This window comes from Panthera uncia, chromosome B1 (genome assembly GCF_023721935.1).
Source record: "Panthera uncia isolate 11264 chromosome B1, Puncia_PCG_1.0, whole genome shotgun sequence".
Taxonomy (NCBI): domain Eukaryota; kingdom Metazoa; phylum Chordata; class Mammalia; order Carnivora; family Felidae; genus Panthera; species Panthera uncia.
This window is the reverse complement of record NC_064811.1, coordinates 81,071,210-81,094,735: the sequence shown is the minus strand read 5'-3', so window position 1 is coordinate 81,094,735 and position 23,526 is coordinate 81,071,210. Positions and strand designations below refer to the sequence as shown.

Here is a 23,526-nt window from a genome sequence, read left to right as displayed (position 1 = left end):
ATTGTAGTTTTCTGGTTTTAATATTAGTCTGACGTAGCGTTAGTAACCATGCCGCATGGAAACATGTAATGGTACGGTCTGAATCATGATTTGTTAAATATTCTACACCACTCCCCCAGAATACTTAGGCTGGTCATAAAGTTAACTGTGTAAGTACATAAGCATTATCAGGTATGGACAGCCTCCTGTAATAATTGCTGATTAGCAATACACAAACTGCCTCAAAGACTTATGCCTACAGGTAGACATTCAATTATACCAATAAAACAGCATGTACTGAAAATATGGGCACGTTTGAAAATATTTTAAGACAACTCTGTTAACCATAATAATCCCACAGTATGACTAATAAGAAGAACCTGCTTTAAAAGCAAAAATGTAATCAGCATAGCGCATGATTGATTCAACACAGTTCCCAGGGAACAGACCAGTCACTTGATTGCAGACTCCTTCATACCAGCCATCATCATTCTTCTTTATCACATAAATGATTGCACCCTCCATAAATGATAGCTCATCGTCCTTGTCTTTCATATAATCATATAGTGCCACAAATTTCTCCATATAATTCTTGGGACCCAAGCAGGATCCCCATCTGCATGTGGATCATTATACTGAACTACTGCAGACTCTTCATCCTCATAATCCACTGGGGGTGGTGGCGGAGGCGGAGACTCATCAAACATGGGAATGTCATCTGGGAGAGGTGGTGGTGGTGGAGTTGGACTATCAGCAATGCTTTCCTACATCCTGGCCACGAAGCCTGTGAGAGGTTATCTGTGGAGTCAACTGAGGCATAGGGGTAGGGGTGAGAGCAACAGAAATTGAATTCTGAGAATAAAGTGGACCTCCGTTAACATGAGGCTGAGGAGCAGAAAATTGAGCAAAGAGGGAGTTCGTCTGTATCCACCAGAAGACATCGAGGAAGTGGTCGAGTTGTGTCGAGAAATCTGCCTGGTCATTGTGCCGTACTGGGAACTGGGACCTGAGCCTGGGGCTGCTGGTCCAATAGTGGGTGGTGAAATATATGCATGGCAATGGGGATGCCAATAGTGCTGCTTCCACTGCTTTCTCGACTTCTACTCCCCCCCCACTACTTCTACTGTGTGTCCTCGGTGTCTGGTGTAAAGAAGCCGTCCTGCCTGGACTATGCTGACTTCTGAGCCTAGCAGGACTTATCATGTAGTCATTAGGAACTGCTGGGGGTTTAACAGGTTCCAGGGTTTTGTAAGGAGTATTTTGTCCCAGTGTTCCCCGGCCTGACATGGGAGGGCTTGGAGGTTTCTGAGTAGGAAGATTTGTTCTGGACAGTGTGCCAGTTCTTGCAGGCTGGGTATTTCCATGCTTGACACCACGGCCCACAACATCCAGAATTGTATAGTCAATAGGTTTCTGAATACACCTTACAGAGCGCTCCATATGTGCAGGTGCTATTATTTTGTGAGTTCTTGGTGTATTCTTATTTGTTGTCAAAATGCCAATGTCTCTTCAAGACACTTTCTCTTTATGAATGTCCACGGTCTGTGACATATGATTGGTGGAAGGCTCCATTCTCCAAAGCTGAGAGGTTTGGATATCCAGCAACTGGAGTACATTGTTGGCCAGTGCATTTATTTGAGAAGCAAGTCTAGCTATGGATTGGGTTGTGTAGGCTTTGGACTCTTCTAAAGCTTTTCTCTTGTCTGCAGCCTGTATGTAGTTGTTTTCACAGTAGTCCACCACCCGGGTCAGATTCTGGTAACTCTCCATCAGTGCCATCTTGCCACAGGGATCTCCTCCTCTAGTAACATCTACAGCTCTGCCAGTTTCCACCAATTCCACTGCATTGCTTCCTCTCGCATTAAAGAGACAGAAGCAGCAACGTCTGAGGCACTGAGCACCTCACAGCCCAGATACAAACCACCTACTGCCCTCCCGCCTGGTATTGTGGGATGGCCCCCCTCCTCTTCCTCCTCACTCTCTCCACCCCCAGAAGTAGAGCATTTTTGTGGTAATGACTGCCCCAAATTTTCATCCTCCCAAATGGAAAGTTAATAGGAATGTCCAAAGCAAAACCAAGTTAGTAATATATGCATGCTACTTGGAGATGTGGAAATAAAAAACCAAAATAATAAGTTTCGAAAGTTGACAGCAGTGGCTTGTAGGGAAGAGTAAATGTAGGAAAAAGCAGGAAAGCAAGTACAGCTGCTTTTCTTAGGAGGCTTTGTAGAAAAAAGTTTTGCATATGTATATGCATGTATAATTTTGGTAAAAATGAAAATGAAAAATCAAAAACTGGAAAAGTGATGAACACAAAAGAATTGTTTATATTCTAGGACTCTTAAAATACAAAATGAATGAAAATTCTAAAACAAGTTTTGTAGCATCATGCAAATAGGCATATATGGCTGAGCATAACATTTTCAGTGACTGTATCATACAGGGATTCGAAAGGTACAATACTTCAAACGTCTTCAAAGTGCTCTGGAAAACTACTTGAAAACATAATGGGCGGTGTGCAAACCGTGGCAGATCAGGCCTACGTGAAATCTATAATGGAAAAGAGCAAGTGGGTCCTGTTAGTCATCTATTGGTTTCTCTTCTGTTGATGATTCTGGGTTCTTTTCCTTTCTTCTCAACCCCCTTTAACATACTCATTCCAGTGCTTTCTATGTCAGCACATGGTAACCATTAAAAAGACTCAGTCTGGGTAAATTAACTCAGTCTGTGTAATACTATGGTTTGCTAGACAGTATGCTTCTGGGAGCACTTTTGGTGCCAAGAACTGTATCAGTGTCCAGTTAGGAAAATAGAAAACTCTGTATTTCAAACAAAGTAGAGTTATTACCGAAAACTGGCTGCACAATTGTTGAAAAGCTGAAAGATCACAAAAGGCATGTTAGGCCACAGAGAACATTAACATTCAGCCCCTAGAGGGCTGGGAGAACAAAAAGAAAGTAAGGTTGTCAGCACTGAAACCTTAGTGAGTAGCTAATATTCACTGAAGGTTGTCCTATTTGTCAGGCACCCTGAGAAGTGCTTTAAAAGGATTATCTCAGTTTTCCTCAAACAACTCCTCGAGGGGGTACCAACAGTCATCCTCATTTTATAGGTAAGAAAATTAAGGCCAAAGACAGATAAATAATAAATCCAACTGCACACAGCTAGTAAGCATAGGGTCTGCCAAGCCATAACCACTGCTCCAAACTCCCTGTTATGACAGGTAGAGGTGAGTGTCTGTGCTGTGACTCATTGTTGTCCAACGTCCCTTCTATGAAAAGAGTGCTAAATCAAACCTATTCCTCTGGCTCAGAGCACTCTCTGTCCAATATCATTTGTGCTGCTTCCTTACTCCTCTTTTCGAACTGCAACATATGGACTAGAAGTTGGAGATTAGCTCACATGAAGGGCAAACAACTCCGAACACCCTATGTGGGATGGAAAGAGAAGAAATATGCAATCTAGGAAAAAAAGAGAGCGAGGTTAAAATTTACCTAATGAACCCAATATATTAACTGAAATTGGCAAGGTGCAAAGTCAAAGGTTTGGATGCTGGCTGAGTGCGCTTTTCTTCCTGATTTGACTTGGCTTGAGAAAAAGCTGATAGGTGTGGCTTAAAGACCCCAGATCACATGTGTGGAATGGGCAGTTACTCAAGCAAACAAAATATCTGTATAATATATCAGCTTTATCTACTCAAACAGAAGAGTCTATAAGAATTCACCAGTCTCCTGGTCTGCAGAGAAAACGGAACGATGAGCACAGCAGGAAAAGTAAGCAAAAAAAATTTTGTTTCTACTTTTGGAAATATATTCTTACTATATAATTCACAAAGATATAGTATTAATGAATAATTTAAAATGCATATATAAATTAGAAACAATGTGTACTGAAATACAAAACAGAGTGTGTGCTTCAATACTCAATGTATATTAAACTACAGTTAAAAATAGCCTATTCCTAAATATCTTTATCAAGAATGCATAGCATCTGTACTTAATAAAATCTTTACTTCCTGTATTAAATACATGTGCAGTAGTTATAGTCAATCATAAATAGATTTGTAAATCTAACATTCTATGTTTTTAATCAAGGAGTTTTCTTTATAATAAAAAACCATAATTTAAATGTTTTTTGTAATCATATTCTTTTTGGGAACACAGGAAAGTTAGACCTGACAAAAGTTTTATGAGAGGAATTTGATTCAGAGGACTTTGAGATATACTTTGAACCTTCCTATAAAATCTCTTACAAAAGGCACACTGATTTCAAAACTTTAGAACAATCAAGATTAATAAGCAAGCCAGCATCAACATGCAAATTCTGAATTACAAGGGCCCTACTGTGCAGAATCCAGGAAATTTCCATAGAAATACTGTGGAACAGTATCTTCTCCACACAAAAGTCAACATGGATTTACAAAATAAAAATAATAGTGATACAGTTTGAATCACTTATTAGCACTGAGAACAGAGATAATCAGTTCTAAGTCTTCCATGGATTCATGCTCATTTGTTCAATGTGCTTAGGTGCACAGAAACACATGTGGTCATTCAATACAAGCAACTCATATTGTTTAACCTACCTCAATTACAAAAGTCTATGCAACTGTTTCTAGGACATGTGTTATGTTAGGAGTGGATCACACCATACACTATCTTGCTATGATAACTTAAAGATTCCGAGGTTTCTACACACACTGTGTGACACAACACTCCTATATCAATTAGATTGGTTGGAAACCACATGGGTCGCCAGTTGTCAGTTTTCTTATTCCAAATCTCTTTATTTTAATTCATTACTGGTTAGTATTTACAATGGCAAGTTACATTTCAAATGAGGAATAGTTAGGAAAAAGAACAATTAAATATGCCAAAACTAAGCTTAAAAGGAGTTCAGAGAGCAAATGTGCAAACCAAATGTATTAATGAAAACAATAAATCTTTGGGTGCAGCATTAATCACTTTTAGCTTTGTGATAACACCCATTTCTGTTTACCCTTCCTGCATTATAGTCTCCTCAAATGCCAAATGGCAATAATAATACCATTTTATAAGGTGGTGTGAGAATTTAATAAATTAATACTGTAATACACTTGTAACAGTGCCTGGTACATAGAAACAATTCAACAGGGGCACCTGGGTGGCTCAGTCGGTTGAGTGTCCGATTTCGGCTCAGATCATGATCTCACAGTCTGTGAGTTCGAGCCCCGCATCAGGCTCTGTGCTGACAGCGCGGAGCCTGGAGCCTGCTTCGGATTCTGTGTCTACCTCTCTCTCTGCCCCTCCCCTACTCATGCTCTGTCTCTCTCTCTCTCAAAAATAAATAAACTTAAAAAAAAGATTGTAAAAAGAAATAATTCAACAAATGTTAGTCACTGCTGTTATATTGTTACTGCTATTATTATTTAATCTCTTTTCACTACCATGGAGTAGTAAAAAAATAAAGTTGCATTGATCTTAATTCTCTGGACAGCCAGCTTTGTGACTTTGGGAAAATTAGTCAATTATGGAGTCCATTGAGCCTCAATCTTTTCATCTGTAAAATAAGACCAATAATTCAATAATACTGCCCTGGTAACATCATTGTGAGGTTTAAAGATCAAGTATGTAATTCACCCAAGACAGGACCTTGTAGTCAGGACTTATCTACCCTTAGCGTATTATTTCCAAGAATTTTCATATCTATTGTGGCATTGACCCTGGCAAACACCTTGAAAACTGGGGGGGATTTAACATGAAAATAAATTGTCAAAAGGATAAATCTGCATTGAAAATTTTTTTATCATATTTGCAATTAAGTCAATTCTTTCTAGGAGAAAACTCCCTTAATTTTGTAAGCTTTGCAACAATGAAGACAGCTTTATATTATAATCCCAACCACTAAAAATATGTTTTCAACTTTTATTTTTAAGAACCCCAATGGGTAAACTGTGCTAGCTAGAAATTCAAGCACACCATTCTCCCATTTTTAAATATATACGTACATGTGTACATAGGTGTGTGTGAGTGTGCGTATACAGCTATAACCTCTGAAATTTTTGTTGCAAATCTAATCTGGAAGGAATTTCTACACATAAATCAGACAACAAAACAGCACTGCCAAAGCTAACTTTCAAATGAGTGATGCAAGCAAGTAGCAACCACAAGCAGTAAGGAAAACAAAGTCAAGGGAAGAGAACAGGCAAATAGAGAAAAAAAAAACTCATCCTAGGTAGGGAGGCCAATGTGCAACCGAAATCATAAAGTTAGATTATTTGGGCTTCAGCAGAGAATTGAGCAAGAGGGCAATAGCTTTTATGTGAACAGCACTAAACCTGTCAGCAAAATTATGTTGATTTAGAATTTCACACACCAGCCAACAGTCGCGGGTAAACAACCGAGTTAAGGACATTAGGAAATATCAGGAATAAACAACCCTTGGCAAACAAAAAGCAACATGAAGATGGCCTGAAAGAATATATTCCATTTTATCTCAATGTCTCATTATAGTTAATCCTGTTTCTCTTTCCTTGTGCGATTGCTTTGCCTGTTTTTTAAAAAGGTATTTTTATTCTCTTTGTAAATCAGAGGTCCTTCCTTCATTTCTATGGGACACTTTAGGGTCCAGACATGAGGGAACATGTTGCACGTAACAAGATGAAAGTCACTATACCTGACTTTAAGAATGGGGAAAAACTAGTAGCATCTTTCTATTCAATTTCCAGGTGATCAGATGCAAAGCAGCTGTGCTGTGGGAGTTAAAGAAACCCTTTTCCATTGAGGAGGTGGAGGTTGCACCCCCTAAGGCCCATGAAGTTCGTATTAAGGTGAAACATTTTTTCCAGTTTTTTAATTTTAGGCTCCAAAAATGGTAAAAGTGGAAATAAGCAAAAATCCGTTAAAAGGCACTTTCTATATGGTGATCCAAACACTTATCGTCAAGAAAGATACAAATACAAGTTGTTAAGTTTTTAAAAAGGAACCAGGGTATATACAGTCTAATCCCAATAAAATAAAAAATAATTTACATGTTTCTACAGGAAAAAAGTATAAAGGGACGTACATCAAGATTTCAACATCAATTAGCATCAGCTGGTAGAATTTGAGTGACAACTTTCCTAGTGCTAATCTGCAATTTCTACTTCTATAAAAAGGATACATTCTTGTATATTAAGACTTTATTTCAGAAAAAAAATGTTTCACAGACTATTCCAAATTGTTTGATGAGGAAAAGATAAGTGTCCTATTCTTTTCTGTATCTAATCATCCTCCCTTTCCCATGTAGATGGTGGCCACAGGAATCTGTCGTTCAGATGACCATGTGGTTAGTGGAACAATTATCACGCCTCTCCCTGCGATCTTAGGCCATGAGGCAGCTGGCATTGTGGAAAGTGTTGGAGAAGGTGTAACGACAGTAAAACCAGGTACAGAATTCACACTTCGGGAATTCACAGTTCAAGAACAAGATCATGCAGCCTGGAAAGACCTTGCAGAAGGTCATGGCTGAGCTGGGACTAGAACATAGGTCTCCTCCTTTCTTCCCTCCCTTGCCTGACTCAGACATGTGTGCATTCATGCAATCATGTTTTCTCTCCTTTAGCAAGTGCCTATTAGATGCCAGGCACTGGGTTAGATCCCGGGAACACATAAAGATCAAGTGAGACGCAGTGACTGCCAAGGTTAGAGTTCATAAACAAATAATTTCCATTTGAGTGTTGCTGAGTACTATGTTTTGTCAGGTCCAAAGAGACATACAAATGGGACAAAATAAGAAAACAAAAGTCTATGTCCTGACCCTCCACATCACTATATGGAAACTGTTGTGTACTGATTTCACAGGATGGGGGCCATGAGGCTTTAACTGAATCTACATGACCTACTCTTAGGTGGGAAGAGACTCATTCACTGATTTCCTCTTCCAGTATGGCCTCCCTTCTTGAACATTAAATGAACAAAACAGACTAGATGGAAGGGAATGAAATAGACCTAGCAGAAGACACCCTGCCATAAACAATATCTGTGTTATTACCTTTAACCATGGTTAAATGTGACTGGTGACAAAGTACTATTTTATCTTTAATATAGATTTTATTCTAATTTTATATTAATATAAATAAATATTTTTAAAGGGTGAATAGATGGAAATTTTATATGGAGATGATAGGCATAGAAATTTTTCAATTAGATGTTATGGCCTGACCATTTTTCTAGGTCTTGTGGCTAGGTAGCATAGGTGATTAAAAATGAAAATTTTGTCTAATTCTAAAAAAATCAATTTACCAATGGATTTGGCCTCCCCCATTACCGAATACTTAATTGACCTGTGAACAGGTCAATTGTCTGGTTTGTGTTTCAGCTCTTAATATTTCCTTTACTCAGAAATAAATTAATAAATGGATGATGGGCATTGAGGAGGGCACTTGTTGGGATGAGCACTGGGTGTTGTATGTAAATGATGAATCACGGGAATCTATCCCCCAAACCAAGAACACATCGTGTACACTGCATGTTAGTCAACTTGACAATAAATTATATTTAAAAAATAAAAAATAAATTTTTGGTAGAGTTCACCAGTGGAGGGAAAATTAATTAATAATAAACAACACCCTTACTTTTCACCCTGATCCCTTAATCATAGCAGAAAAAATAGATAATTTACAAATTAAGTTATCAGCCACAAACATTTGAAAGTCAGTTTTTATCCTTTAAGAAAGTGCCTAACTCATTGATGAGGTTTACAAAGGGATTTCTTGAATTCTTCTTTTTCCCATTTTTGTTAGTTTTCCTTAAAAACAAACAAACAAACTTAAAAGCATAGTCACTTTGAAAAGCCAAGAAATGGTTGTTCAAACACTCATTTTTACTTTATTTCAAACTATTACAAAGTAGCAGATTTCCCTGGCATCTAGTGGAAGAATACCAGCCTGCTCACAGCTAAAATTTATGTTTACAGTTACATGAGAACATTTAATTACCGAGGCTTAAATGATATATATAAAACTCTCAAGAATAAAGGCACACAACAAAAGATAACTATTAATATGGCAGAAATATTTTTTAAATCTATGTTGTTTCTGATATTTGCATTTCCTCTTTGAGAATCTTCAGGCACATGGAAACCCAAACCAATAACAATGCTGGCTGGCAATGACCAACAACATAGTGGTGAACCCTATTTCTTGGAGACTTCAAAGACACACCTCTAATACATATGCATAAGCTTCTGGTTCTTGCTGTATTAATTCCTGGGTAGAAATTTAAGAAGAATTTGTTTTATACCCTCCAGGTGACAAAGTCATTCCACTCTTTACTCCCCAGTGTGGAAAATGCAATGTTTGTAAACACCCAGAAGGCAACTTCTGCGTGAAAAACGAGTAAGTTTCTGATACTCTCCTTACACAGGCAATGGATTTACACATCCATTATGCTACTGTCTCATGCCCTTGTGTGTCTATGTGTTGCACTGGCCAGTCTGAACATGCCTCGGGGGACCATGCAGGATGGTACCATCAGATTCACCTGCAGAGGGAAGCCCATTTACCATTTCCTTGGCATCAGCACCTTCTCCCAGTACACAGTGGTGGATGAGATCTCAGTGGCCAAGATTGACGAAGCCTCACCACTGGAGAAAGTCTGTCTCATTGGCTGTGGATTTTCTACTGGTTATGGGTCTGCAGTCAAAGTTGCCAAGGTAGGAAAGACAATGGTTGATAAAACCAGTTACACTCAGACTATCAAGAACCAAGAGGAGAGCAATTTCTCACAGGAATCAGAGATCGTTCTTCATAGATTTACTGGTAGATTTTCCTCCTGCTATCACAATAACATTGATAAAATTTAGGGTATCAGTTATGACTGTAAAAATGGCCTCAGAAGGAATTGATGAGCATATCCTAGAAAATTTATTTATCACAGATGAAAATGCTATTGACGCTTAGTTAAGAAAAAGTAAAGATGTAATTTTCAATAATTATTCTACAATTGTTCTTTATGTGATTACTAAATTTTAGAGCTGGGAGCTCATTTAGTAATTTATTGTACTGTTAACACCAACATGCATCAGGCATAGTAGGTTCTGCTAACTTTAGAGGCAACAACAGTAAATAAGATGAAGAGATCACCTCTGACTAGCATCTAGTCCATGGATCTTTTACTCTCAGAATTGGGATGAACAGTAGATTCCAAAGCCTTATATAGTGCACCTCCAAACCAAGAGTTACCAACCCACCCACTCTGTGGATCCCTACAAAGGAAGTAATAAAGCTTCAGTAATGCACTTTGCATTAATCCAGTCATTAGGGGATTTCACTGCTACATCTCATCTTCTGCACACACATGTATATACACACAGTTCAGAGGTGGTAGATTTTAAAGAGAAATTCTTTAAACAGAAATTCCTCTTCCCAAAAGTATGGAAATCTAGCAGTATTCCTTCATTTTGTGAAATGGAAACCCGGAGACATAAAGCTATTTGCCCAAGATCTCACAGCTGGTTAGTATGAGAATTGTGATTGGCCTATCTCTCAAAATTCCTGCTGAATCTTAAACCAGGATACATAATTACCTTCACCTTTAGATCACAATTACAAGTCTCAAATTTTTCTAAGTAAGGTAAAAAGTGGTGTTATATCCCAGAGTATAGTTACTTGGGATAGGAGAAATCAACAGCCACACTGAAGGCTGATTACAGCAGACTAGGTTTACTAAACAGTCTCTAGCCAACTAAAACAATTGAAAGCATGAGTTTTCCAAATTCTGTGGCTCTAGCACTGAGTCTCTTATGCAACTGCATCATCTGTTTAAACAGATGGTCTAGCTGAGCCTAGACACAGAGCAGAAACTGAGAGCATTCATAATTATTTTCAACCATTAATAAAATATAGACCAACTTTTGATTGCATTATTGCTCATTAGTATATTTTTTAAAGCAGGGATAAAGACCCAATAAGATCACAGTGATCTCAAGCTATATTATCTTAGTTATCTGTTAAATTTCCCCTGTTCTTGGGCTTTCCTCTAAACTAAGGTTAACTCTTCTATATTTCGCAGCTAATTTATGCTCTCATGATACTGGTCATGATGCTGAAAGTTAATGAAACAAATACTTAATTATTGAAGGTTTCACTGAATTATTTTTCAGTCTCCCAGAATAATCTTTTCCACTTATTATTTCATTTCCCAAAACTTTGCATTTCTGTGTTTGATATACTAAAACTGTTGATAGATTTGAGCTACTAGATTCGATTCAAGACGGGAGTCCCTGGCATTTAGGGCACTGGCTCCCAGCCTGAGTTTCTCATTGGAGTCACCTGGGGACTGGGTCCCACCTGCAGAAATTCTGATGGAATTGGTTATAAGCTGTGACCTACGCATTGAGATGTTTTGAAGCTCCCCAGGTGAGTCTAATGTCCAGCAACGTTTGAGAACCACTCATCTAGTTCAACCACCTCAATTTAAACATGAAGCAACTGAAGCCAAAAGAGATTTGGCAGAAGGCTGGACGTAAGAGTTCGAACAGCTCCTCATAACAGAAAAGGCATAGCACTTTATATAGCTTAGGTATTTTCTAGCAATCATTTATTTTTATTTTTTTAATGATTATTTTTGAGAGAGAAAGACAGAGTACAAGCAGGGGAGGGACAGAGAGAGGGAGACACAGAATCCAAAGCAGGCTCCAGGCTCTGAGCTGTCAGCACAAATCCCAACATGGGGTTCAAACTCAATGAACAGCGAGATCATGACCTGAGCTGAAGTCAGATGCTTCACCTATTGAGCCACCCAGGTGCCCCAGTGGCAATCATTATTTAATCCATTTTTACATTTTCTGAAAACACAGGTCACCCAGGGCTCCACCTGTGCCGTGTTTGGCCTTGGAGGAGTCGGTCTGTCTGTTATCATAGGCTGTAAAACAGCAGGAGCGTCCAGGATTATTGGGGTGGACATCAACAAAGACAAATTTGCAAAGGCCAAAGAGGTGGGTGCCACTGAGTGCATCAGCCCTCAGGACTACAAGAAACCAATCCAGGAGGTGCTAAAAGAGATGAGTGGTGGCGGTGTGGATTTTTCATTTGAAGTCATTGGGCAGCTTGACACCATGGTATGTAACATGAAATGCCTTGAGATATCTGCTTCTATATTTCATAGTATACTTTGAGGCAGTAGAATATAAATATTATATATAAATAATATTTTTAAAACTAAGGTGATTTTCCATATCCTGTTGGGTTATTCTACTTATTATTATGAGAAATCTTTAATTCCATCAGCTCAGCAAATCTGTCTCAAGTAATATTTCTCCTTTCGAGAGGAAAGAGGGTTTTTATAAAATTAAACCACTATAATTTTACTTTGTTAATTTTTGGTAAAAAAAATTTCAAACAAGTAAATATGGGTAATATAAATTGTTTTCAAATTGGCAAGTTTGATTTCTTTCTCACATTCATAATGAAATGGTTTATCAATATTTTACATTTTAAGAAACTTCCATTTTCTTTCATATATCATACTTTGGCCAGAGGAATAATGGCCAATTTTAGATCAGTATCATTTTATTAACAGAAAATATTGCATTTTTCCATTTACCATGCTGCCTTATTTTGCCACAGCAGAGAGCACAGTTCCTGGCACATAGTAAGCACCCAGTAACTATGTGTTGGGTTGAATACCTTTGAAACTCAACAATTTTTTCCACCAAAAAAATTTAAGAGATCTGTATCTCATAGCACTGTTTATAAATTACATGAGATAATGCATGTAAAATACTTAGCACAGCATGACCTGTCAGATGGTAAGCTCAGTAAATGTTAGCTAGTGTTACTGATATGCAGTGCTGTTTCTGATCTTGCAGTGTTTACATAATCTTTGGAATATACATAACATTACTTTCAATGATAAATATCATCAATTGCAAGGAGGAATACATCTCCAGTTATATATATCCCGCCTACCCAGAACTCCCTAGAACCTTACTGAAAGAAAGTCTCCAGAAACCAACAAATCCCCCTTTTGAGGTTCTCCAGTAAATCCTAGTAGTAATGGTAACATGAGGAACCACCCTAAGAATAAAGCTCTTTGTAGCCTTGACTTGAGACAATATACTCACTTCAGATGACTAAAGTTCTAAGGCTATAGCTTTTCTCCTTATGCCCTTTTTCTGTTGTTTTCCCTCTATTTTCTCCTGTGAAATTAGATTGCTACTTCACTTGAAGTTACCAAATATCCAATAGCCACATGTTCTGAGGTTATCTGGTCTTCTAAACATCATACTCCAAAATCAAAGGGTTAACCATTATATATTGCTAGAGAATCCTCAACAATTCTCTTACTGTGGAATATGATTAAAAACTTGGCTGGATGAAGAAGCTTTCTTTTGAAGTTCCAGAAGACCATCAAGTAGACAAACACACCAATTTTGATGATGTAATTGACCTTAACATCTTGTTTGCCATCAAAACACCTGGTTCAAGTACTGAGTTCAAAATAGCTACTTAAAATAAATAAATAGGTAGATATGTTTGTGATGATGTTTGCCTCTATTATTTTATAAGGAAGAATTAAGCATATACAACAGATTCATTCATCCACTGTTTCATTAAAAAAAATTTTTCTGAGCATTTCCTAAAACCACAACACTATCCTAGGCACAGTGGGGAATGAAGAAGCAAAAGCCATAATCTCTTCCCTGCACACACTCACAATCTAGCTAAATCAATATTACGTGATACCATGCACCATGAGTGTGGACTATCAGAAAATTCACTTTAATGATGCTAAATATTAATTTTATTCCAGCTGGCTGCCTTGTCCTGCTGCCAAGAGTCATATGGTGTAAGCGTCATCATAGGAGTAGCTCCTTATTCTCAAAATATCTCTATGAACCCCATGTTGCTACTGGGCGGACGTACCTGGAAAGGAGCAGTTTTTGGTGGTATGTAGTTAGGCTTGATGGCTAAATTCTTATGGACCTCAGGAGTTCTTCCCTTTTACAAGTGACAAAGCCAGTTTTTATTTTTTTTTTATTTTTTTTTTATTTTTTAATATATGAAATTTACTGTCAAATTGGTTTCCATACAACACCCAGTGCTCATCCCAAAAGGTGCCCTCCTCAATACCCATCACCCACCCTGCCCTCCCTCCCACCCCAAAGCCAGTTTTTAAAAAGCAACATGGTTAGGGGTGCCTGGGTGGCTCATTCAGTTAAGCATCTGACTTCGGCTCAGGTTGTGATCTCATGGTTTGTGAGTTCAAGACCCACGTCGGGCTCTGTGCTGACAGGGCAGAGCCTGAGCCTGCTTCATATTCTGTGTCTCCCTCTCTCTCTCCCTCTGCCCCTCCCCTGCTTGCACTCTGGCTCTCTCTCTTAAAAATAAACATTTAAAAAAATGTTTTTAAAGCAACATGGTTAAATGAACTAGATACGGATATAAGGATGCTCACAGAAGGTTCCAAGACACACCTTTTAGTGTCCCCATAAATTAACTAGAATCTCTCAGTCCCACTTCTTTTATACTCATGACTGTATAAGGCACTGAAATACCTCATAGGACCCAGGAAATCCATAGCAGTCATTCATGTGTGCTGTCATTGCCTAAATTTAGGTAACTGCTAAATTTGCTCCCTAAGGGAATAACCACCCATAGTATAATTTCTCTGTGAGAGAGCTAATAATTAAGGACCCCACTTTATCTAGGTGGATTTTTAAAAAGTCTAACCATGGCAAAAGGATACTGAAACACTATCTGTTATTAACCTCAGTAATTGTAGTCTGTGGGATGTAGCACTTTCTATAAACTTTCATTTCAATTCTACTTGGAAAGCCTCCTCTCCAATTCTCCTCTTAACCTATGGCTGAATCTTAAATGATGTTATTTTCTTTTCAGGCTTTAAGAGTAAAGATTCTGTCCCTAAACTTGTGGCCGATTTTATGGCTAAGAAGTTCTCACTTGATCCATTAATAACCCATGTTTTGCCTCTTGAAAAAATAAATGAAGGATTTGACCTGCTTCGCTCTGGAAAAAGGTAGGTATTAAATTTCTTTTTTATTGTAGGTGTTGGCCAATAGAGAAAGAAGGTGAAAGAATGAAAAAAACATTGGAGTGCCTTGGTTCTCCATTAGTAGTTCAGTCTTAGGATGTAGCACATTTTACATCATATTGTGAGAAATTAAAATAGTTGCTTTGCACTTCCTGTTCTACTGAAACCAAACTATTTTGGTTACAGTAAATCTAGATGATCAGAGCCACCCCAGCTTTATTTACAAGAGAACAGTCACCCTTGCAAAGAAAAAGATTCAGAGTCACAGAGTCTTAATTATAATATGGAGTCACTGCAGCCTCTTTCTGGCCACCTAAAAAGGGTTATCATTAATGGCTATAAATTTAAATTGTATTAAGGACCTACTCATTATGGAAGGAGTTGGAGTTACCTTGGGATTTTTTTGTATACAGATGCCACTAATTTTTTTCATTAAAAATTTTTAAAATTTTTTCTTTTTTCAGTTTACAGAGAAGTTTTCACAAAAATTATAGGCATACCTTAGAGATAATGTGGGTTCATTCCAATAAAGAGAATATTGCAGTAAAGCAAGTCAAACAAAGTTTTTGCTTTTCCAGTGCATATAAAGTTATTTTTACACTATACTGTAGTCTAGTGTGCAATAGCATTATGTCTGAAAAAGTACATACCTTGATTAAAAAAATATTATCTTGCCGGGGCACCTGGGTGCTCAGTTGGTTAAGCATCCAGCTCTTGATTTCGTCTCAGGTCATGATCTCATGGTTCACAGGATCAAGCCCTGCATCAGAGATTCTCTCTCTCCCTCTCTCTATGCCCCTCCCCCACTCATGCTCTCTCACCCTCTCTCTCTCAAAATAAATAAACATAAAAAATATTATGTTGCAAAAAAATGCAAACCATCATCTGAGCTTTCAGTGAGTTGTAACCTTTTTGCTGGTGAAAGTCTTGCCCCAGTGTTGCTGGTTGCTGACTAATCGGGGTGGGGGTTGCTGAGGTTTGGGGTGACTATCGCAATTTCTTAAAATAAAACAGCAATAACTGGGTGTTGTATGTAAGCAATGAACCACAGGAATCTACCCCCAAAAGCAAGAGTGCACTGTACACACTGTTGGTTAGCCAATTTGACAATAAATTATATTATTTATAAATAAATAAATAAATAAATAAATAAATAAATAAATACAACAATAGTTTGCCATATCCATTGATTCTTCCTTTCACTAGAACACTTAGAGATCATTGTAGTGTTATTAATTGGCATGATTTCAATATCATTGTGTCTCAGAAAATAGGGAGACCCAGGAAAGACAAAGAGACAGGGGAATGCCAGTCGTAGTCAGAACACATACCATATGTATCGATTAAGTTCACCGTCTTACATGGGCACATTAGTGGTAGCCCCAAAACAATTACATAATAACGGGAAAGATCACTGATCACAGATTACCATAACAAATATAACAACAATGAAAAAATTTGAAATATTGTAAGAATTACTAAAATGTGACACAGAGACATGAAGTGAGCAAATGCTGTTGGAAAAATAGTACTGGTAGACTTGCTCAACACAAGGTTGCCACAGACCTTCAATGTGTAAAAAAAAAAAAAAGAGAGGAATAGAGTGAGGTGTGCCTGTATTGAAAAAGGGACTGCTCTTTTAAATGCTGAAGTCTTACATTTTCTTCAAAGCTGAATGCTCCCTGGACTCCCACATGGAACATGTGGGTTATCCAAATATTAAAACAATTAACATGTTTTATTTCCTGTTTCAGCCTCCGCACCATCCTGACATTTTGAGACCATACAAATGCCTTCCTTTGGAGCAGGTCTTTTGGCTCCTGCACCTTCTGGAACCATCAACCAAACAGCATCATTAACTCTGTTCTTCAGGAATGCAATCAATAAATTACACAGGAGAGCTTTCCAAAAGAAGCAAAAAATGAAATGAAATCCACCTTTTTTTAAAAATCCTTTTTCAAGCAAATGTTTAAAATTCAAGTGAGAGCTAAATGCAATATCAGCTGCATAGTTGAGTCCAGTAAACTTTCCTTCTTACTCATTTTACTCATGTTGAATTGTGGCATCCTTCCCATTGAGGAAAGGTAGGTATTTCTTGCACTTCTTGTATCTTTGCCACCCTCAGTCACTGAAACCCAGGGGAGCAGGTCCTCATTACACTTGTCCCCAGCATACACATGATGAGCTACCACACTTGAACTCTTCTATTTCTACCTGTATTTCCACTGTCTATATTTTCCTTTTTATGAAATGTACCAAAGCCCTAGGGGAAACGCTATCATCTGGGAAAGGATACACTTAGATTTACAAGTAGAGAAGGTCTAGAATTTCTATATGCAGGAAATTTTTTTCTCTTTATTCGTATAATCTTATATTAGTTTCAGATGTACAACATAGTGATTCAACATTTATTTACATTAGGAAGTGATCACAATGATAAGTCTAGCTACCTTCTGTCACCACACAAAGTTGTTACCATATTATTAACTATATTCTAAATTCAAGGAATTTTTTAGGGAAATGTCACATATTTTCATATGATAGAAGGAGGTATATTTATTACTTCTTATACTGTTTGCAATGAATATATAATTATTCTTTTAAAACAGAAGCAATTTCATGCTACATGTGATAAATACGAGATTCAGATATTAAATATGAAAATTGAACTATTCCTAGAACCAAATTCAAAAATCTGTATTTTTTACTCATGAAAGTGCTTTATTGGCTAAATAGTTAATTATTATAATTAACTGAAAATGAGTCATAAGGTAATTTAAAAGTAATATGGCGGCTTGAAGTGTAGGGATGGGAATGAAACAGCTATGGACACAACATATAACTAAGAAATGGCACAAACATCCAAAGAAATATGTTTTCTAAGTAAATATATGTGCATATACAGATGTGTATTCTATAGAAATTATTTTTAAATTAGAACTTTTCTATTAACTGCCACGTCTTAAATCTAGAATTCTGGAATTTAATTTTTTGAATATGTAAAAGCCTATGGTAGTCATTTGTTCATGCTTTCCCACTCTCAAGGGAAGATTTGCATTTTAAGCTTTATCTCTAAATATACATAAAAAGCTAAAAAGCTTACTCCTTTAAGGGGTGTTGTCTCTCTCCAAAAGTGTTATTTGCTTCCATGTCTACAATTTGTTGATATTGTGGAAAGGACTTAAAACTTAGTGCAAGTGATCTACCACTTAATTGTGACCTTAACTGGAAGTTACTCAACTTCTCTGAGCCCATTTTATCCTTTTTTAAAAAAAAAAATTATTCTAAACACAAGGACCACAAAACCTTTTTTTTTTTAAGTTTGAAAGATTAATTTAATGCCTTTGGCACACTTTTTACTGTAGAGGACATATGGTATCAGCATTAACGGGTCACCCAAATACAAAGAACTCTAGATTGTGACAACATTAAAGGTTTATCCCAATTCTGCAGAACAGCTTTTTAAAAGATACTATGGGGGCCTCAAAGCTGCGTGCTTCAGATAGAAATTCTCCACAGGTTGAAATGCCAAAATCCAAAATCTATGTGTTGTTGACTCACATACTTTGGTCCATTGTAACAGAGCTTTCGCCATCCAAACCAATGATGAAGCACTGTGCATGCACCCCCACCCCCCCACCTCACCAGGTGATTTTGGGTTCCCTATAAGCCAGGTCAGAGCAGATAACACCTTCAACACCCCTGTTTGACAGACTGTTCACAGTTTCAGACCAACCCCTCAGTCATGATGATAGTGGAAGAAGAAAGGGGGTATCACTTTTTTACCAGTGTAGAAATGGGGAGGTGAAAGATTACAAACAAAATGTGAATCAGTGTGATAAAATGATGCCTGTGTCAGCTGGGCTTTCATTGAACAACAAATCAGCAACTCTTAACAGTCAGCACAATTTACCTAAACACACCTGAGGTGGACCATCAACTGTGGAATGTCCCCTAATGTCTGTGCACTGGGAATGCATTGAGAGATGATGTACATTTGATAAATCTCCATGAAATAAATTGCCAGAAAATTCTAACTTTTTAACTATGGAAAAAAGATTAAAAATTTTTGCTTAGGTCATGCCCAAATTATGGACTATATTTCTTATTTTTAGAAATCATTCTTTACTTTTAAAATTTTAAAAGAAAAAACTGAGGTACTGATAAAGTCCCCATGTGTGTGTTCTCTTCTGTCCATGCTTCCAGGAAGCCAAATCGAAAGCCACAAAAAAAAAGTGCTCGAGAATGTGTGTAGATGAGAAAGTGATTTATTTACAGATCAAAGTCTTTCTTTCATGAAGCTACCAAACTTTTTCATTCTACACCTGAAACTAATATTACACTATATGTTAACTGAAATTTAAATAAAAACTTGGGGGGGGGGAAAGTCACCGTTTTTTTCTTTGTTATGGAACTCAGATTGTAAAAAGGAAAAAAAAAAGTTTTGTTGCATTTTTGATACTGGATTGAGGCATTTGTCTTCTTTTTTCATATATCTATGTAAAAAAAATTCTGTCCACTCTTTACTATGAGATTAGTATTACATTGTAGGTAAACAAAAATTTGTATTGCTTGATAAACTATTATAAATTTAAAAAGATTTCTCTACCTCAATTAACTGAAAGTAATGGATCAATAAACCTATGAAAGATGCTTTCATTAAAAAAAAATTACTCTACCAGGACAATACAGCTTCATAAAGATTAGACAGGATGATGCTGTTAAAGGGCTCTGTCAACTATGGAGCGCCATGTAAAGGTAGGACATAGTTTAATTGTTTTGTCAAAGAGGCTGAAGGAGATATTTAGGGTGAAGGCGGCCTTCAGAACGTCCCTAAGAAAACACCCTGAAATACTGTGGATCCCATATTACTCAGTGTGCCAATGTTTTATACTGGTGCTGCTGATAAGAGATCCAGAAAAAGAGAGTATGGTTCTAAATTTAAAATCACAAGAGTGGGCATAAAATCCTTCTGGTTTCCCAGAGGCCTGTATTAATCTCCCACCCTCCTTCCTCCCAGGTCATGGGTAGCAAGTAAAGAGTGGGACATAGGTGGGCATGTCAGTATATTCACAGAGTGGCACAGTCCTCCATGGGGTGTCTGGGGAAGTTGGGGGTAGGTGCCTTCTGCATCCAGCACTGGCTATTTGTATTGACATTGATGGAAAAGGAGGCAAGTTGAAATCAAAGTATAAAAATGGAGTGGCTGGTATCCTGATAGGCCTATAATGGTGCATATACTCAGGCTGTACTGCTGGTCTCCAGCAATAAAAATTTTAACTCTAGAAACAAAAATTTCCATATTCACTGGCCTCCCTTAAGAAAATATAACTCTTAATGTACGTACTTACTTTTAGCCAGCCATAACAAGCTCGATCAAAATTAAGAAAATTTTCAGTTTGCAGAGTAATAATTTCATGTTGACGGTTTATCTAATAGCTCTGATAAAATGACACAGTTCCCCCTGAAATATTAAATAAACAAAAAGCAATACAATTGAACTCTTAACTAACCTTTGCCATTTTACAAATCACATAAGCTGGTTTAGTATTAGAAAGAAAGTCATTTGGAAAGATTCATTAGAAAATCACTCAGAAGTTGAAGCAGAGTGAGAGCAAGTCTGTATTTGAAAATTACATTTCTTTGACATTTGACTAGTTAATTCTGTTAAATTATTATTGCACAAATAATCTCTATTAAGTAGTCTTGAAAAATGTTAAAGTCACAATTTTATTGATGTATATTAAGTTCTATTTGTCAAATACCTAGTAATATTCAGGAAACGGGTCAACAAATAAAAAGAGAAAGCAAAGTAAGTGGGGAAAGTATAAATCAGAATTAGAACACTATACTTGGGGCCAAACACTATTTTGATGAGGTTAATGGTGATATATGTGGACTTGGTTTGATCATTTTATTCACTTGGGACCCAGTGTCCAAAAGACCATCTGCACAACTCTATCAGAATCAAGAGAACACAGAAGTTGCTTAATAATTCACTAAGTTACCTCATAAACAATGATAACTAGAGAGAAAAACCATTTGGTTTCCTTGTCTAGACTTAGTCTTTCAGGCAGTTGGTATCTCAACAAATAATTCAGTAGATTTATTAGAAATGAAAGTATGAAAGATCACCAGATAATTGTTACCTAAATATGATGCTTAAAGACTGCCACTCACCCAGAAACCAATAATTTACACTGTTTTTGAACATATTCAATTACCTTAAGGAGTAATAACTACAATTTCAAAGCAAACAAAATTTTAGTTTATTCTAAATTTAAATTATAAATGTCCCAGGAAGGAGTTAAGATGGAGGAGTAGGGAGATCCTAGGCTTGCCTCTTCCCTTAAACACAGCTAGATAAATATCAAAACATTTTGAACACCCAGGAAATCAATCTGAGGACTGAGAGAGCAAAAATGCACAACTGGAGGTGAAAAAAACACCACATTGTGGAAGGCAGGAGCTGCAGACAGTTGACTTGGGGGAGAGAAGAGCTGTGGGTGCTGCAAATGGGAGGGAGCCCTGATAATGGAGAGAGAAGTGACAGAGAGAGAAAGAATGAAAGTGTGTGGAGGGAACTACATACGAAAAACTCTTCCCCGAGATTGAAGGTAGGGGTCAAGATGGCGGAGCAGCATGGAAATTCTCTGATTCTTTTATCCCTGAAATGCAGCTAGATCAGCACCATACCATTTTGCACACCTAGAAAATTGATCTAAGGACTAACACAACAATCTGCATAACTTGAGCCACAGAACTCAGCAGGTAGGCAGCACAGAGAGGTGAACTGGAAGAGAGAAGCTGCAGAGGGCAGGGAGATATTTTGTTTGCAGAGAGAGGACGGAGTGAGGGGGGAGAGTATAGGAAAAGCCCTCCCCCCAAAAGCAGCTGGAGAGAAAGAAAGAATGGAAACACCCATAAGGAACTGAACAAGAAAAAGAAAAAAGGAGAAAAGAGAAGGTTTCATTACCATTAGGACTCTATAAGCAGGGAAGCACAGCATCAGAAACTCTGTAGCTCAATACCTGGTGGGGCTCTGGTGGGTACAGTGAATCCCCAGGAGCAGACAGCAAGGTCTGAGGGCCATATGGGGAGAGGCAGTTCCCCTGTCAGGAAGACATTTGGCAGAGGCCTTATAGCCTACCCACAGGAAATGGTCCCAATGGACCCCAGATTACAGCCATGTTTGCTGGTGTTAGAACAAAGACACTAGGGTGCGGTGAAGCCTGGTGCCACATGTGTGATTTACCATAGTCCCTGAACCACTGTTGCTATATGATCAAGTGAAATTTTTCAGGGGTGGACTGGCACCCAACCACAGTTTCCGGGCCTCTGCAATGACACAGTCGCATGAGCATTTTGGGGGTGGGCCAGCACCTGGCCATTGCTCAATGAGGCCCTCCCCCAGAGTGTCAGAATGGGTCCAAGCCACAGGGCCCTCAAAAGGGGTTTGGAAACACAGCCCCATCTGAGATAAAATTCAGGAGGTAGGTGCTGCTTGACAGGCTGACAGGTTGGTTGCAGACAGTGTAGAAGTGGGAAGTGGACAGAAGCTGTAAACAAATGAAGGGTGCTTGATTGCCGATTGGCGAGAGCACAGAGTTCTTTTTTTTTTTTTAATTTTTTTTAACGTTTATTTGTTTTTGAGACAGAGAGAGACAGAGCATGAACAGGGGAGGGACAGAGAGAGAGGGAGACACAGAATCGGAAGCAGGCTCCAGGCTCTGAGCCATCAGCCCAGAGCCCGACGCGGGGCTTGAACTCACGGACCGTGAGATCGTGACCTGAGCTGAAGTCGGAGGCTTAACCGACTGAGCCACCCAGGCGCCCCAAGAGTTCTGATGCTAGAGACTGAGAAGATGGGTGATGCCATTTTCACCCCTCCCATGCATGCACATACATGTGTACACAGCCACATAGATATACCCCAGTAAACTAAGCAGCACCGCCTAGTGGAGAACAGAGCCATTACACCAAGCCCCATCCAGCTGCCTCAAGCAAGCCCTAGAGGACGACTACAGGTCTCCCACCCTACTTAGTGTACAGACTATAAAGTGCTTCATAGTTTGACTTCTGGAGGGGAAATGGATGTAATTTCCCTCAGATATCATTCTGTTTTATTGTCCATTTATTCTTTTTTTTTCTTATTCTTGGATACAGAAAAGGAAGAAATTCATTTTTATTTTCCATTTTTATAAAAAAGATTTTTCTTATTTCTAATATTTTTTATTTTTTTTGCAAATTTTTAAGTCTATTTTACTTTCTTCATTCCATTTTATTCTATTTTATTGCATACATTTTTTAAGAATTTTAAACATTTTCTTTTTTTTTTTTCCTCTTTTTTTCTTTTCTTTCCCTTTCTTCTCTATTCTACCAAGCTTCTTTCAACAACTCGATCAAAACACACCTAGGATATAGCTTCCTTTATTTGATTTTTTTTCGTGTTGTTTTTAATTTTTTTTAACTTATTTTTTTTATTCTATTAATTCTTTTTCTTCCTCCAAAATGACGAAATGAAAGAATTCAC

General features: G+C 37.8%; 1 protein-coding gene and 1 pseudogene across 1 annotated transcript; one reads left to right on the top strand and one right to left on the bottom strand.

Moving 5' to 3' along the window:
- Positions 1–345: 345 nt before the first annotated feature.
- LOC125922396 (abl interactor 1-like) lies at positions 346–1,895 on the bottom strand (annotated as a pseudogene).
- Positions 1,896–3,441: 1,546 nt separating this feature from the next.
- On the top strand, positions 3,442–19,658 carry LOC125922957 (alcohol dehydrogenase E chain). The gene is made up of 9 exons (XM_049630914.1): positions 3,442–3,752; positions 6,686–6,787; positions 7,246–7,384; positions 9,247–9,334; positions 9,432–9,651; positions 11,797–12,057; positions 13,752–13,887; positions 14,840–14,978; positions 16,748–19,658. The coding sequence occupies exons 1-9, from the start codon at positions 3,735–3,737 to the stop codon at positions 16,770–16,772; spliced, it is 1,128 nt and encodes a 375-aa protein (XP_049486871.1). The 5' UTR covers positions 3,442–3,734; the 3' UTR covers positions 16,773–19,658.
- The last annotated feature ends 3,868 nt before the right edge of the window (positions 19,659–23,526 follow it).